Source organism: Mesitornis unicolor, unplaced genomic scaffold (genome assembly GCF_000695765.1).
Source record: "Mesitornis unicolor isolate BGI_N332 unplaced genomic scaffold, ASM69576v1 scaffold10965, whole genome shotgun sequence".
In the NCBI taxonomy this organism is placed as follows: Eukaryota; Metazoa; Chordata; class Aves; order Mesitornithiformes; family Mesitornithidae; genus Mesitornis; species Mesitornis unicolor.
In genome coordinates, this window is record NW_010186181.1 from 58,449 (window position 1) to 75,162 (window position 16,714).

The 16,714-nt window shown below is 44.6% G+C and overlaps 1 protein-coding gene across 1 annotated transcript in view; it reads right to left on the bottom strand.

Moving 5' to 3' along the window:
- Positions 1-1,487: 1,487 nt before the first annotated feature.
- Positions 1,488-16,714, bottom strand: part of HMGXB3 (HMG box domain containing 3) — a 16,702-nt gene continuing 1,475 nt past the window's right edge. The window contains 17 exon segments of the mRNA XM_010185074.1: positions 1,488-1,961; positions 2,599-2,808; positions 3,233-3,349; positions 3,753-3,886; positions 4,319-4,538; positions 5,128-5,312; positions 5,590-5,721; positions 6,299-6,426; positions 7,874-8,175; positions 9,839-9,988; positions 10,484-10,582; positions 10,666-10,763; positions 11,051-11,226; positions 11,582-11,994; positions 14,006-14,137; positions 15,678-15,776; positions 16,400-16,714. The exon segment at positions 16,400-16,714 is cut by the window's right edge and continues 18 nt beyond it. Of these exon segments, the coding sequence (XP_010183376.1) occupies positions 1,488-1,961; positions 2,599-2,808; positions 3,233-3,349; positions 3,753-3,886; positions 4,319-4,538; positions 5,128-5,312; positions 5,590-5,721; positions 6,299-6,426; positions 7,874-8,175; positions 9,839-9,988; positions 10,484-10,582; positions 10,666-10,763; positions 11,051-11,226; positions 11,582-11,994; positions 14,006-14,137; positions 15,678-15,776; positions 16,400-16,714 (3,384 nt within the window).

A 16,714-nucleotide genomic window follows, 5' to 3' on the forward strand; every position in this document is an offset into this window, starting at 1 on the left:
TCACTAATGTCTCTTATAATAAGTTAATGTTCTTAACAGAAAAACTCCAAGCCATAATTACTGCGTTTGCTCAGACTTAATACAATTACTTTAACAGTACGGTACTTGATAGGTTCCCCTTCACAGAAGGGAGTTTTCAACCACACCGCAAGCCTCCACATCTTCCCCGCTGCTCACCCAAACTCACTGGATGGCAACCGAGCAGTCTAGCATCCTGCTTCTCTTATCACCCTGCTTCACCCATCCACCTTCACCTTCATCACCAGCAACAGCCAAAGGGAGCTGGCAGCAGACAACGCGCACAGCTTTACAACCACAGCCCGAGGTATTCTTCAGGCACATGGTAGGGGCAGAGGGCTCACCCTGACTCCTCTCAAGGAGCTGATAAAGCAACCTGGGCAGCAGAGACTTCTGTAACCAGCACAGCGCTGTGTGGCCACAGGCAGGGCCAACACAACACGGGACAGAGCGCTGAGATCGCACACATGGATGCAGCTCTTACAGCACCTCCTCTGAGGGAGGACCTGAACCCTGCATTCGTTTCTCCTTGATCCCACAGACAGTTCTGTGATTCTGTTCTAAGGACAACAGAAATGCAAGTCCTTGAACAGAATGAAACTGCTAAAAAAAAAACAACCAAAAGTGTCCAGGGGGACAGAAGAGAAATTCTGAGCATCTTTCCCTTTCTACAGCCACCCCTTTACACTGCACTCATACAGCCCTCCAACAAGCTTGGCTCCCCTAGGGCTTGCCCGGTCAATTCTTACCTTAACACACAGAACACTTTCACTCACTGTGTGGTTCAGCTTCTAAATTATTAGTGCTTATGTGAAGGACAAACAATTCTAGAAATTTTCTGCAGCCAAAACACCCACAATCCTGGACAGTGGAGTGCAGCCTCCAGGGAGGCCCCCCAAATACTGTGTGTTGAAACTGCACAGCTCCTTCTCCTCCTCAACTAAAGACTCCTTGCAGCCAAGGCATATGAGAAGTCTACAAGCTTTCCAAGCAGGAGTCAGTGTCCTAATCTATTCAGAATGTTTTGAGGAAAGTCTTCTTAGCTGTCTTCATGCCTGCTCCCACAACCCCAGCTCTGCCACCAATATGCACAAAGCAGTCAGCAAGCAAGATTCAGAATTAAAAAACCTGTGCGCTTGACCATGCCTGTTCCCCGCTACCAGACCTGCCTCTCCTCCACTCGCCAGCTGCAGGGAGGGCAACATTTCACACCCCTGAGCAGCAGGTCTATCACACACCCCAGGAGCTGCAGTCTTCAGCAAGGGCGGTGACAGACCCATGCTCGCAGCAGCTGTCAACACGCTGGAAGCACACAGCTCTTTGGTCATTAACAGCAGTCAAAGCCATCAGCACCACATCTCCAACCTGTAAAATTAAACTCTCAAGCCAGACAGCTGCCCAAACCTTGCAGAAGTTGGCCCAGCCCGCCCATCCACACAACCAGAGAGAGAACTCAACAAGCTGTTTTGTTACTCAGCAACTCTATCATCCTCCTGCTTCCCCTCTTCATCCTCTTGTGTTTCTGTTTTAATCTGGGCCACTCCGAGTCGATAGAGAGCATCACGGATCACCACCTCCCCAGGCTGGCAGCTCTGTACGATCTCCTGGATCTGCCGATTCACAATTTCCCTGCTGGTGAGGAAGTCCATGAGGCGGTTGTAGAGGTAATAGTGTGTGGCGTTCTCAAAGGTGATGGGCCTTTGGCGGATGTTGCTCGTTTTGCTGTCATTGATGGCAGCGATGATGGCGCTGTAGGGCTCCAGCTCTCGACACAGGGAGATGCAGTGATGCCGAGCCGTTGGATCGCGGTGGCTGTTCTGCTCCGAACCCGTGTGAACAATTCGGCGTGCCGACGACTTGGTGATGGGGTGCTGAACAGAGTGCTCAGCCACAGTCATGTCTACGCTGTAGTGCTGGTCTAGCAGTTCAGGGCAGGACACATACTGGAGAGAGAGAGAGAGAGAGATGCACCAAGAAGCAGGAGCCTCTCCCCAGCTAAGAAGAACGAGACACCACCACCATTCTGCTGAACTCAAACCAGCGCTGTGACCCAGGATGGAGGGAGGGTTAACTGCTTCATGCTTCCCCTAAATCACCGCCACAAAGGTGATTCTGTACACTCTCTCCTCACTCGTATGCCCCCAGATAATCCCAAGGCACCAGTAACCCTCTTCCTCTCCCATTTCTCGAGTAACAGCAGTAGTTTGATAGAAGTGAGCTGCTGTGCCAAAATAAGCTACAAGCTCCAAAGTTCATGATTTGAACTGCTACAGTGCACTTCCAGCACAGCACTTCCTATTAGGGAGCCTGACCCTAACCCAATGCCTCAAGCAACACGTTACGCTTTCCGCTATGCTCGGAAGCTGTGCACTGGCAAAGCTGTGAGGCAGGAGATACTTTATCAGGTCAAGTTATCTTGAGGCACAGTGCCAGCTACATATACTTTTTTGTTGGTTTTGGGTTTTTTGGGGTTTTTTTGGTTTTTTTTGTTGTTGGTTTTTTTTTTTTAATTTTAAATCTCACTTGAGACTTTTCCATGCTGGCCTGGCACAGCAGAGCTCAAAGGTGGAGATAACTAACCGTTGGAGGATCCATGGGGTCAGAGAAGCAGCCCTGGTTTTTCCCCCACATCTGGGAAGTCAGGCCAGGACAGCAGATGTCTGCACACAGTGCCACCGAAGAGGCTGTATCAACAACATACACTGGAGGCCAGTGACGTGAGGAAACCAACAGGTCCACGTGATCCCGGGCATTTTCTCCTCTTACTATGTACTTTGAGCCACACACAACCTGGAAAGAAAAGGATTATCAAAGGATTATCAACAACAGCACAATAAAACTGAAAACTTATGAAGAAAAATAGTCTTAAAAAATTAAGCTTCCTTTCAGGTATTCCAGACAACATAGTAACCAAAGTTACTTTTTCTAAAGGTATTTTCTTTTCTCCTCATACACATTCACTTTATCCTGTTCGGGAGGAGGTGATTTTCAACTCCACCTCAGCAGCAACATCAAAACCAGGCTTCAGATCACCAGTCTTGAAATCTCCTGCAGCGCTGCTCATACTCCAACCCCCAGGCAGTGTGTTTCATTCCTAAGGCTCAGAGAGGCCCACTCCATTGCTTCTGTTTAATGAGGGAGTCCCACACTGGTAAGTCAGATAATAGTGAACAGCAAGGTAAGAAAAAACATTGCTGACTCCATCCTTCCTTACCTGATGCGGGCACACTTTGTAGATTTTTCCTCCTGTGTGATGAGCAGAGGTTTGTGTGATGCTTGTCCCATTCTGTACAGACTCATAGAGTGCCAGGAGGGAGTAGCAGAGCTGGTCCTAGAGAAGAGGCCCCAGAGAAAGTCTGTATGTGGCTAAATTTAATGGACTCCTCTAGAGAGGGAGAAGGCTGCAGGCAAAGTCTCCCATATCCTAATTCGCAGTTCTTTCAGTAACCTCCTAATCCCACACTTGGCACCACAAGTATGACAAGCAATTATATGATGCTGAGCTTGTGACAAGGTAATTACAGGCTTCCTTTCTTCTAGCCCACAAAGGTTCAATTTATTTCACCATGTGTAAGTTATCCTATCATCTGCAGGCACTCACTTCTAACCCACCCCTGCCCTTAGAGCAGTTGGATGGGAAGTTAATTATCTAGGATGGCAAGTGTGAATGAGGGAAAGACAGTGAAGAACAGCTCCACTCCTGCATGCTTGTATGTGGGCAAACAAGCTGTTACCTTTGTATCTGAAGCCTCCCAGGGGACGCCACACTGTGTCAGAAAGCTCTGCAGCTCTTCCTCGCTGTAAGAGCTTATTAGCTCAAGCCTGAAGTTTTCTTCCTGAAGGAGCCTCACCAAGGCACTCCCATTACCTGCAAAGACAGGGAACAAGTCTCAGCACTCATTCTCAGGAAGGGAAGTCACCAAAATAATTTCTTCTGAAGACTGCAGAAGCAGAGACTGCACAACCAACTGCCAGCAAGAGAAAGCCATGAACAGTGCTGGCTGGCATTCAAGTTGTGCATGCACCTCTCTGCAAACAGACCATATCTCATTTGGACTGCAGTGTTTTCATGTCTCCCATGTCTCAAATGTAACAGAGTGCACCAGTGCATTCAAACTTCACTGGGCAGGCCAGAGCACAAGCTGCTAAGTATCCCGAGAACAGCTGAACTCACCCCAACATTCTTGCCTTCTTTCAGCAGACATAACATTTAGAGTCATGCAATCATCAGTTCTCAACTCTAAACTGAAGTCACTGCCACATAAAGCACTCCTTTAGTAAACACAACCTCAGCAGTTACCTGGCACTGGCTGTGCATCCAGGTTCTTGTCCTTCTCAGTGTTGATCACCATCGCTCCTCTCATCAGTGGAGGGAAGAAAGGAGCAATAATAGAGGCATCGAACTTAGTGATGGGGATGCTAGAAGGAAAAGCCACCTGCTCAATCACCTCTGTCTCCATCGTGGACCAGAAGTCTTCTACATTCACTTCACTTGATGCCAAGAATTCTGGCCAAGTAAACTAGGAAGAGCAAGAAACACACTGGTCAAATACAAATAACCACAGTTTATTTGACAGATCCACGTCAGCCTCACTCAAGGCAATGGGACTACCCAGGAGAGTGTTCTGCCCAAATATAACAAGATGACTTCAGGCTCCTAGAGCTCCTCACAATCACTTTCCGTTGGATGAAAGTCAAAACCATTTACTTGACATAAAAGCCAGACATACTACTAGCAGGGCTTTTTTCCCCATTAGAGAAGATAGCACCTCAAGGAAACTGCTTTTGGGGAAAACAAAGGATGCCTTCGTGTCAAAGGAAGAAGGCCAAGTTCAGCAACTTTCATTCAAGGTCCCTGCTGTCAGAGGCTGCTGGACAAAAGCTCTGGCCCATGCACAGAGGATCTTGTTTTCCCCAAACCACACATCAACACCTCTAAGAGGAAGTGCAGGCATCACCACTACAGCCACATCCTCTTGCCAGGCATCAGCAGAAAACTGCTCAAAAAGGTCTCATGTAATTATCGTGCATTACAAAGACCAGAGTCAGCAAAAGTCACTATGGTCTGCTTTGAACATGAACAGGATGTGAAGTTTGTGAAGAGCCTACCTCTATGTTTTTCAGTGCCAGGACATTTTCCACATTCCTCTGGGCTATTTCCACCTTGGGGGTTATGCCACAGATTCCACAGATCATATCATTGTAATCCCGGACTGTCAGGCACTCAAAGGCCCAGTAGCCATTGCACAGCAGTTCCTGGAGCTGAACCTGCTCATCAGGGCTCAGTCTTTTTTCTGAAAAGAGAACATCCCACTGTTACAGCTTTCACTTCCTAAAGTCAGTGGAGAGGTAGAACTCTCCTATGCAGAATAAAAACAAACAACCAAACCCAAACCTATCCTCCAGAGAATTGTGACAAAGGTCACAGAGGTACTGTTGGGTTTAGGAAATTATTTAACAAAAACATACCACACCAGGAGTGGTGAATTTTGCCTTTTTATAACTTAACAATCATCAGCAGGTCAGAGTTTGGTGTAAGTGTTATGGTAAAAACCAAGAAGGAAAACCCACCAGTTTGCTCCTGAACAGAGTCGAGAATATTGCCAACAGCCACTCTGGGATCCTCTCCAAGTTTAATGTGGTTTCGAATTGCAAACAGAAGATCCAAGCTCACTAGCAACTTGTTACCCACATTGAAAAGGCCTGCAGTTAAAACAAGACAGTTATTGTCTGTAGGACTCCAGATCTTCCTCACAAAGAAATACATTCCTTACTGATACACAAAATACTCATGAGTACGGCTCAGAGGATAACGGAAACAGCTGATAGTGCTTCTGGGCCTATCCCCTCTGAACATTAGCAAGATTAGCTCCTTTCCCAGACCTGTCTTTAAATTTAAAAAGCTACAAGGAACAGCACCCAATCCACCTCCTCAGCTCCAGACTGCCTTGCAGCAGGCCTCACCACACAATACTGAGAAACCACACTCTTGCAGAGAGGTCTTTGACTGTGATCTCAGGAGTTGCCTTGCAGAACTCAACATATATCACTTACACAGAGGAGACCCAGACTCATGCAGTAAGGCACAGTCTTCCTCACCAAAGCATTCTCACAAATATAGATTTACTTGTAGAAGAAGCAGAAGAATAGTGCAAGTTTAGGACATTGGGGCAGGGAATAGGCTTTTCTGTGCAAGACAATGCACTGATACAGTCTCAAGGCTTCTGAAGGGTTTAGACTGTAGTCATGCTGTAAGTTGGTATGCTTGCATTTTTCCTACCTGTGTAAATATCAGTGAAGCTATGGAGGGCCAGACACTGCAGGTTCAAGCACACTTTGACCTGAGCTGTAACCACCTGTAATCTATTAGCTGTCAGCAGCCAGCACTCCTGAGGACCAGCAAGGGAACTGTAACAGACAACAAAAGATGCTTCAGAGAGTCAAGCCAAAAGGTTTTTCAGTCTAGTAACTTAAAATGTTCTAGTTGAGATTAGTTCATTAGTATGTCAGTCTGAGCCAGTTCACATCATTTCACACCAGGAAAAAAAACAAGTTGCATTTTAAAATGGATTCCTCTGGCAGTCAGGTCACTGCTCACATTATTTTAACAGCACTACAGCATCTCTCCAGCTCCATATACTGGGTGCACAGTATTTAAGAGGTGGAGAAAACCTACGGCCTCAGCTGCCCTGGGAGATGTATCAGCCCTATTGCTGTGGGGCAACAAATGGTGTCTGGTAACACATTCTACCTGACAGCCTGGCCCTGCACACACAGAGTCAGAAAGGCCTGCTTCTCTACAGTACAGCTGTCAAGGAGGAAGTTCAGACAGGAAAATGCCAGCTGTGCCCTACCAGCAGAAATCTGGCTGTCCACCTGAGAAAATAGGAATCAAAGTCAAAGGAAGCTCCCTCCCACTAGCAGGGGTTTAATTAGAGCCTACACAGGCACATGGGAGAGTCCCACACGCAGAGCGTTGCCTTCAGAGCACTACCATGCAGCCCAGCACTGAAGCGAGGATTTGCAATGCACAGGTTGGTAGGTCACAAGATCACGGACAGGGTGCAAGATCGCACTGTTCTACAAAAATTACTAAGTATAAAAAGTATCCCTGCTGGAAAAAATCTCAAATAATACTAGTCTGACCAAAGCAAACATCTGTAATTGGTATCAAGAAAATATTTTTGGTTGAAGAAAGAAATACAACAGCAAACTACCCACCATCGTGCTGCAGGAAACATTTCAGCTCAGGCTTTCAGCAGCAGGAGGGTGTTTGGCAGGCTCAGTGAAGAGATATCCTACAGGCTTTTATTCAAATCTAGTTAAGGTAATCTAGCCTATACACTGGTAGTCTCAGAAAGTCCTTCGGATTTCAATTTGGTTATCTGCTCCAAAAAAAGGATTTACTCAAGCCCACGCTAAGCCATGAAAAGAGCAAAAACATCATAAACAAAAAGATCCACACAGGAAGTGTGGAGAAATCACATAATGCAAATTTGTAATCCCACAATTTTGCCTCTGTCAGCCTCAGGCCATCAGAATGGAAAACAAGAGAGCGGTGACTAATGAAAAGATTCTGTTTCAAGAAAAAAAAAAATCACATCTGGACTTAGCAATCACTCTTTGATGATGCTCTCCTGCTGTATGGGAATGGAAAATGACAAACTACACTGCACAGGAGAAACAGCAGCAGCTTATCGCTAACCAGCTAAACCCTCTCCACATACACGTAACCTATTGAGTGTCACACCAGCTTCAGCACCAGGGACTAAAGCGAATATTATTTCAGACATGCTTGTAACATAAAACATCAGTACGAGGTTGAAAGAGTCACAAGTCTAAAACTGAATCTTACTTCTGTCCCCCTTTGAACAACGGGCTGTTACAGAGGAGGCACTGCGTAGATGGAGACTCATAGTAGTTTGACCAGGAGGTCTGCTCTATGGTGACCGTCTCTTCACTCACGTTGGACAGGATGAGCCGTGAACTGTTGAGTTCATGGATGAGCGTGAAGACCTCGGCCAATTCCGATTCGTTCTCTGGGATCTGCATTACCTTGCGCAGCAACTGCAGGGTGGATTGACGCTGGATCTCTTTCTGGGACGGGGTTAGGGGCTCGCTGGTGTTCAGCACATCAGGCTGACCTGGAGAGACCTCCTGAAAAGCGGGTCAAATACTCACATATTCAACTAGACAAGCATGGGAATGAAATATTAAGAAACTCAAAGAAGTCATAAAAGGTAACAGAAACACAGTAACCTTTGCAGCCAATAGACTTGCCATCTACTCCATTGCTCAATCATTTACTCCAGAAGCTTCAAGTCTAAGTTACTTCACCGAAAATACTTCATTACAGCCTAGCCTTTCAGGAACCCTATAATACTGCTAGACCATCACAGATTTGCCACTGAATTGCAGTGTTAGTGCAGAGATGGAGGATCAAGAGGGTGAGGACAACCACCAAGAGGTCTACAAACACTTCAATGATCCCGGCAATCATCACTGTCTTCCTCCATAGGTTACCAAGCACATGCTCCCGTATAATGTGCTCAGACAGCCCCAGCAGTCTGCACACCTCTCCAGAAGTTAGACAAATGCTAAATGCAAACTTGGGGCTGCGATGTATGGAATACACCAATCAATTACGTCCTTACACGGCCCCCGCTCCCAACACACATTGCTATCAAGACAAAATGTACAAGCACAGGAGAACCAAACTCCAGGTGGCTCAGAAGAACAGTGAGAACACAACACGCTAATCTGTTTAATCACTTAAACCCTTCTGCCAACATTACAACCTGCTTTTTCTGTCTAGTATAGCAATGAGACAAATGATCAGTCCAAAGCCCAGAGACAACATCGAACTGTGCAATAAGAATGTTAAACACAACTAGAACCAGAAAATAAGAAAAAACTAAATGAGGAAGAGACAAGCCACATGCCTCTCAAAATGCAAGCTGAGCTAAGCACACTGCTGTTCCTTACACAGCTGCTTATGTGTGAGTTTCACACAGGACATTTCAGTCTGCTTGCCCCCCCCCCTTTTTTTTTTAAACACTACACAGAGTTATGTTCTTCAAAATAAATAATAAAAAAATCATACGTGCAAGAGTCATATTACCATACAGACTAAAACGTAGTCTGTCTATATGCTGAGTGGGCACTTCAGCTAGGAACAGGACAGCTCCTTTTAAATTTTTTTTTAATTAAAAAACCAAAACAACCAATTTTGTATGAGAAAAACAAACCTTTGAAACTTCACATGCAAAAAACCCCAGACAAACAAAACCCAGAATTCATTATTTACGTCCATGTAGAACAGCAGACAACTGAAAAACATCTTTCTACAACAGAAAAAAAATACTGCATTCAAAAATAAATTCAGGCTGAAAGTAAAGTTGCACTACAACTAAAAAATAGGAAGCTCTGATACAAGATGTCCAAACTTGACTGGCACTAGCAGAGCGTACTGGGGAGTTTCTTGTTGAAGTCTGAACTTCAACAAAGCTGACACAACAGATGTGACTTCAGGGGTGATTTCCCCAGCACGTACCAAGGTGCTGTAAGCATTTTTAAGCTACAGAGACATCCAGTGGTAGAACTGAGTGCACTCAGTCCCATTCTCAGCCTGAAGCACCGCTGTTGCAGGAGTTACAGTACAAACATTATCACAAGTACTTTCGATAGGACATTATTCTGTTAGAAAAGCTTACCATAATGAAAAAAAATTAACAAGTTCCCACGGGCACTTGCAAACTAAGGTATTTCCCTGCCCTCTCCACAACAGCCAATTAGTAAGACAAAGTATTCTGAACATTACCAGAGATTTTGCTGTTTTCTCCACTCTGTCTTTGGCAAGATTGTATCCGCAGCTTGGACAGATTCGTGGCTTGTGCCTGTTTGTATACACGTAACTACAAGAGGGGTTCTTGCATTTCCCTCTGCCACGTGATGTTGCCAACCCTAAATCCTGAATGACAGAAAAAAGATGTTTGCTGACGTTGACTTTTAGATGCCAATGAGATTTCTAGAAAAGTCTGCTTGAATATATGTTTTTTCACCATTTTTTAACACCTTGTTTAAAGGTCAAATAGCAAGCCCTGTCACTTCGCACAGAATATTTTAACTGACACTCAAAACATTTTAGCGCCAGTTCCAGAGACCACAAACATTCGCACATTAAACTCATTCAGAAACACTGATTCTCCCTGCTGAAAATCAAGGAGGGGATGGGGATTTTGCCAGGACATGAAGAAAAATCCAGCTCTTAACAAGGTCCCAAACACAACTGCAAAAGAGTGCAGCCATCCTGGATTAGGTCAACTGATGACATACAAAGTACAGATTGTCTCACATTATATACGAGATACATTTCTGCAAGTCAGTAAAACGAAAGTCACAGAAAAGTCTCATTCCAGAGATTACACTCCCCGTGGCATAAGTCAGACATCTGAAAAATTCTCACCAAAGTCACAGTGCAGCTGTACTTGTAGGAAGGGAATATGTCTGGTTTGACCTCCACTACTTTAACCTGAGATGCCCGGCTGGTCAAAGCACTCTGGAGCTGGAGATTGAAAGCAGAAAAAACTTCCATGAGACACCTATCAATGATTACATATATCCTATTGAAGAACAAACCATAGATACCTTTCGCTCCTCAACACTTGGTGGCTGCAGAATCGACTGGCCCAATTGTTTCAGCGTACTGGGCTTCAAGCCTGATGTTCTCACAGGGGAATGCTTGTCTTGAAGGAGAAAAAGGATGCAGCAGGTTAGAGAGGAGAAAACAGGTCCTGGTTTGTTCTGACATCTTTGGTAAATGCCACCATAGTCACAGGAGATTTTTCCTCCCAACTTGAAATGACCCACACACGTGTTTCACAGCCCATTTGCCCGCACGCTCAGAGAATGTTTTTTTCTAGCGTAGGTGACTATGTCCCTTTGGACACATCTTATTATTTGACAGAGACCACTTCAAGGTGGTGAGGAAAGACAACCACTCCCAAAGCACACCAGAGAATGCTGCTTTTACCGGTATTTGCAAAGGCCTGCCTGCCGCTAGGCTGCTCAGTGCTGGCTTCTCTCCCCACGCTGGCTGGTGCGGGCAGAATGGCTCGCATGGGTCTTGCTGCAGCCAACAAGGAAGGCTTGGGTCTTGGCTTACTCTTCACTTCTTGTCCTTTGTGTGTAGCAGCTGGAGCATCAATTCTGAAAGACAAGAGCTACAATTGGAAAAAAAATCCCATGGTTTTCCTCTCAGCCTCAATTCTCTTCCCTGAACCATGCTTTATTAGCACAATAATCACAGCTATTGCAGTAGAAGGAGAAATAGTGCTGAGGATACATCTGCCCTGTGACTATAATTTAATTCTCACTTTAAGAAAATATTAGTTCTGATGGACAAAACAATCTGAAAAGAACAATCCTGAACTGGCAGGAAACAGACAGTAAACAGAACAGGTCTTACAGGAAGCATTGTCAACAGCCTTCAATTTCTTGGATTAGTCCCATCAGCACACAACAGACATCATACGCTCCAATAACATATGGAAAACTGACTCACCCCATCGGCTTTTTTGCAGTGGCATTTGGACTTGGCACCTCAGAAGATGGTGGCATCCCTAGCCCTGCACTGTCTTTTTCTGCCTGCTCCGAAGAAGAGTCTCCTTGCTTTTGGCTCTCCTGACCCAGCATCACTCCAACAGCATGCCCTCTGTCTTCAGCAAGCACATTGTTTGCAAGAATGTGAGCCTCTGAGACGATCACTTCCTCCCACTCTGTCTCCTGCATTTGCCCTCCAACAGGCACAGCATTCAGCAGCTGGCTGACAGCTTCAGAGCTTTCCAAGGCAGACTTGGAGGTACTCTCGTTACCAGCTGCCGGTTCTGTGAACACTGACTGCTGACCTCTTTTAGCTGCCGGAGTTTTAAGAGAGGTGCCTGAACTTGGCTCAGATTTGTTTTTTGGTTGCTTTTCCTGGAAACAAAGAGATAGTCACATTTCAGCGCTTTAGGCTTTCACAGATAAGTAAGCTCCCTTCACATATGCCAGGTTTGCCATGGCCTGTTTAATGCTGGATCAAAACAGTAAAATCCTCAGTGTTTAAGCAGTGAATTGTACAAGAGCAGAAAAACATCATCTCCTATGACTGCAAAATCCCTGTTAACATTTCATCGAACCTTCTGGCCCCTCATGTATTATTTTTAGACACTGTTTACTTTGAAGAATCAGTCATTTTTAAACTCTCTCAAATATCACCATTAGCATCAACATCACAAACTCACCCACCACCCCCTGTAACAAGGACCCACCTCCTACGCTCTCCTTTCATAGCTTCAGCTCTCTGACACTGTCTGCTCTTCCACACTATTGAGGAACCAAATGGATACAGAACTTGTATCTTATGGATATGTGTATTCACAAAAATATGTATTTGAGCAAGAAACAGAGAATTACTCAAGTTTTTTGACTTTAAGGAAAATGTCACCTTCAAGACTAAGGCTATGGAAGCCATGTACTGGGGTCAACGAATGTATGATGGAATGCTGAATCTGTGATATGCAAAAAGATATCAGAAATTGAATCGAGAGTTGCTAGCATGATAAATATTGTAATTCTAAGCTCTCTACAGATTCATACTCAGAAGGACAATCTAGATTTTTAAAAACAGGCGTCTTCTAACCTAGTCCCTTCTCTTTCTAAGGCACAGGAAAGCATGTATATATTTAGTTTCAGTTCTACTGATGTTATTACCAGTTAAAAAAATCTGCTGGTGCATGTTTTTCCCAAGGCACGATGCCATAAAAGCAAGTGAAACTATTTATGCAAACTTGTTCCCAAAAGAGAAGAGTAAAACTGAAAGACAGAAAGAAAACTCCCTCTAAAGCCTTTCAGTTCTAATCAATGTAGGATTTAACAGGAGCAAGCATGCCGTATTCAGGCAAAAACATGTTTTTGCAGTTAGCCATCTATCTACTTCAGCAGGTTTACAGAACAGAAAAAGCTATCATCACTATTGGTATCCCACCACATAGGAAGCCCAGACACTACAGCGTTTGTAACGTGTCTAAAAATGTTCTTGCTCCTAAATGTTTAAAGGACACTAAACAAAGGAGGTTCAGAACAAATCCATGTAAAGCCACTGGATGTCAATGCAAATTTTCACACTGAGAATATCCTTTAACTCATGCCCAAGGACCCAGAAATTTAACAAATGCACATCTGTTCAGAGCTGAAAAATTACCACGACATTACCAAGGTCTAAGGAGCAAGCGTTTTTTGCTGTATACAGCTAGCAGAGATGCCAATAACTTAAGCAGAGTAGGTATCATGTGGAGAAAGACTTTTTCAGTAAAACAAACTTCACAACTCCACCAACACCCAGGAATTTCCTTCTAGCCAAAGGTCAGAACATCATGAATGATCAAACACATGGCTGAGTCAACAATACACAACAGCACTTCAGCTTCCACTAGATCGACTTAATTTGCTAGCCTCCAAAGGATCATATACCTACTACAGTTGAGAACTGTTCCTTCTGTTGAAAAAAAAAACCCGACGTTGAAAGACGACAGAAAACCACAATTTGCTGAACAACTTCAAACACAGATAAATTGCCACAAAACAAATGGTTCAACCAAATCCCTGAACTTAATGAAGGCTGTAGCAGGAAGGACAGGCAACACCTTCCAGCCATAGGAACTATAATGCAGGCAGAATGTGTGTCCCGTCAGTAAGAGAGAGTTACCAAACACAGCCCCATCTGTTCTAACTGACACCAAGTGGCATCTTTACCTAAGGTGTGGTGATTTTGGGTCCGTCTCACCTTGGCCAAGCGTGATCTGCAATGGTGACCTGCTCCAGCACAAACATTGGAACAAAAGTGCAGCTGACCACCTGTGCTAGATCTACAGGTTTAGAAATACCACAGGCATTCACAAATCCAGCACTTTCAGTCTGAAAATCAGGGAAGGAAAAGCAAATTTACCTTTGGGATCCATTTTCCTCCCAGGAAGTTACCACACGTCGGGCATTTTGGTGGCTTATGCCTGGTGACATAAGTGAAGGAACAGCCAGGATTGGTGCAATTTCCATGTCCTCTGCGAGTATAGGTGGTTGTCTGAAAAGAGAGTTGGCAAGAATTTCTCTACAGAGCTGAAAAACACAAAGTTGTGCTCATCGCTCCCCTTTTCCTCGTAAGCAGTTTACAAACATTACTCAGCAAATCACCAGCCCTCCACTGTTATTTCTGTTGCTAATCAACCACCACACAGCTGGATCAGAGTGAGTCAGCACCATAACTACTCTGAGTTGAAATGCTCAGTATTACCCAAGTTTAGATCAAATTGCAGAGCAGAGATGAACAACGCATACAGCCTACTGGAGAAGCTAACCTTGTGTTTACAGTGATGTAACAGTTCTCTTCTGAGTATGAAAAAGTCATAAGGAGATGGTATAAAAATGATTCAAACAGCAGTCCACACTGAGGCAAGACATGATTAATAGACTCATGTCAACGGGGCGACAAGACTTGAAGACAAGCACTCACGATGTAGAAGCAGTTTTCATCGGTAATTTGCTGTCGTATGCAGTGGTCCAGTACTCCCTGGTGCTTTACTGTAACTTGCTATAAACCACTGTAACACCAGCAGCACCACCAGGCACTATTTATAAAGACAACTAAAGCAGAACCTGTCATCTTTGCCAGGATAACTGCATCAACACATAGTGGTTTTGTCAGCACAGCTCCTCTAAATATTCTGTCCTCAACACTCCCCAGGGAGCTGTTGTGCTGCAAGTTCCTAACCAGGTACATTTTTTTCCTAGAAATCCAAGTGCTGCTGTCAAAGAAATGAGACTATTTAAGCTAGACACTTCTCCTCACGAATGAAAACCTGAGGTATTTCCATTCTCCCTAAGACACCTGGAAAAATATCACACTATGCACCACTATAAATATCTACAGCGTTCCATGAGCTGGAAGCATAGAGGCCTGGAAAACAGCATTTGATGCGAGCTTATACAACACAAGGAGCTGCAGTGCTGACTGCACAATGAATTCCTACAATGACTACAGAAATAGAGGTGACTGGAGTGGTTAGATTAAAGAAATAATACTTCTCTTCCTCCTGTAATGGGCCACACAACCTTTTACATGGGTTCTCAAAACCTTAGGTCACTGCTCCTCTCCTAACATGTGGCCAAAGCGAGAGCCATCCACAAGACCGGGGAGCTCACGTGCTCCTGTCACAAGAACAGATTCTTGACCTTAAAGGGATGGACACTGGCATTTTATGAAGACAAATATGCATACAAGCAGAGGACAGACACCTATACGGACCATGAAAAAGGCAATGCAGAAACTGCTGTTGGCCAGATGTGCTATGATAGCATTATCTACTCCATCTGTTTCTAAGAATTCCTTCAGGAAGAAGGCAGCAGAAAACAGGCCCATATAATACACTCTAGGAGGCTAGGGACCCTCATTAGCATACAGAAAGCTTAAAACCAGGGACAAGAAATATATCAACTGGCACAATGACTCCGAATTGGTTTACCTTTTAGAACTGGACCATGATCAAACCCTTTGTACTCTAACATCTCTAAGACAAACCTATGGTAATATATCCATACCTTAAAACACCATACAAGACTCTTACCAATTTAATTGATGCTGGGTTCTCCACAACAGAATGAGCTGGCAAAGGTAACATAATAAACTGTGTAGCAGGTGTGGAAGAGGTACTCTCTTCAGTATCCTAAAATGAAGCCAAAGGGAAAATACATGCAGAAAAGAAGAGACATGGTGACCTGTGTCCCACCCTCTCGTAACCACCACCACCGAACACATGTCTTAAGGACTGATGAGACCAGAAAGCAGGAAAGAACAACGATCACTTCAAAAGCAATGACTTTACCAAGTCTACTCTGGAAATTGCCAAACTCTTCACAGCTTGAAATTGAAAAACAGCAAATGCAACTTTTCACAGAATAAGGTTTACTAAAACTGATCCCTAACACCTCAGCTTAAAAGGACTCTCTTCTACCTCTCTGCAACCAAGAAAACACCTATCAGGAGTGCAGGGGTAACATTTACTCCCCCCAAAATCTTGTAGTCCAACTGTGGAACCCACTCTAAGTATTGTTATAATAAATAATTAAAACCTCAAGCAGTCATCGTAAAGCACAAGTGATACCAGCACATGGCAGAGTCAAACTGCAAGCAGAGACACTGTGATCTCCAAGTTACAAAAGCTGCAGTTTCCCTCACCACTGCTGGGCAATACAGGAGCTCCTGCAGTCACCAAGGATCTCAGGTAACACAAGTTAAGCAGTGCTCAGACATTTCAGGCAGAGGCTGAATGTCATGAGAATAACTTACCCTTCCAGTCACCACGGTCACCACAGACACACCATCTGAAACCTGAGGACGGGTCACAGCAATGCTCCCGTTGGAGATGTCTGTGGAGCTGCTAACTAGAGTCTCTTCAATAACCACCCGAGCTGTCTGATATGGTTGCCCTTCTATTTCCAAAGAAGCCTCATCCAAGAGGATATCTCCAGCCACCTTCTCTGTCACAGGCCCAACATAGTGAGAAAGAACTTCTGACGCAACCACTTCTTCCACAGCATCTGACTGACCAAAGGAAGCAGTCTCCTCTGCTAGCCCTTCAATGGCAATGCACTGCTCAGGAAT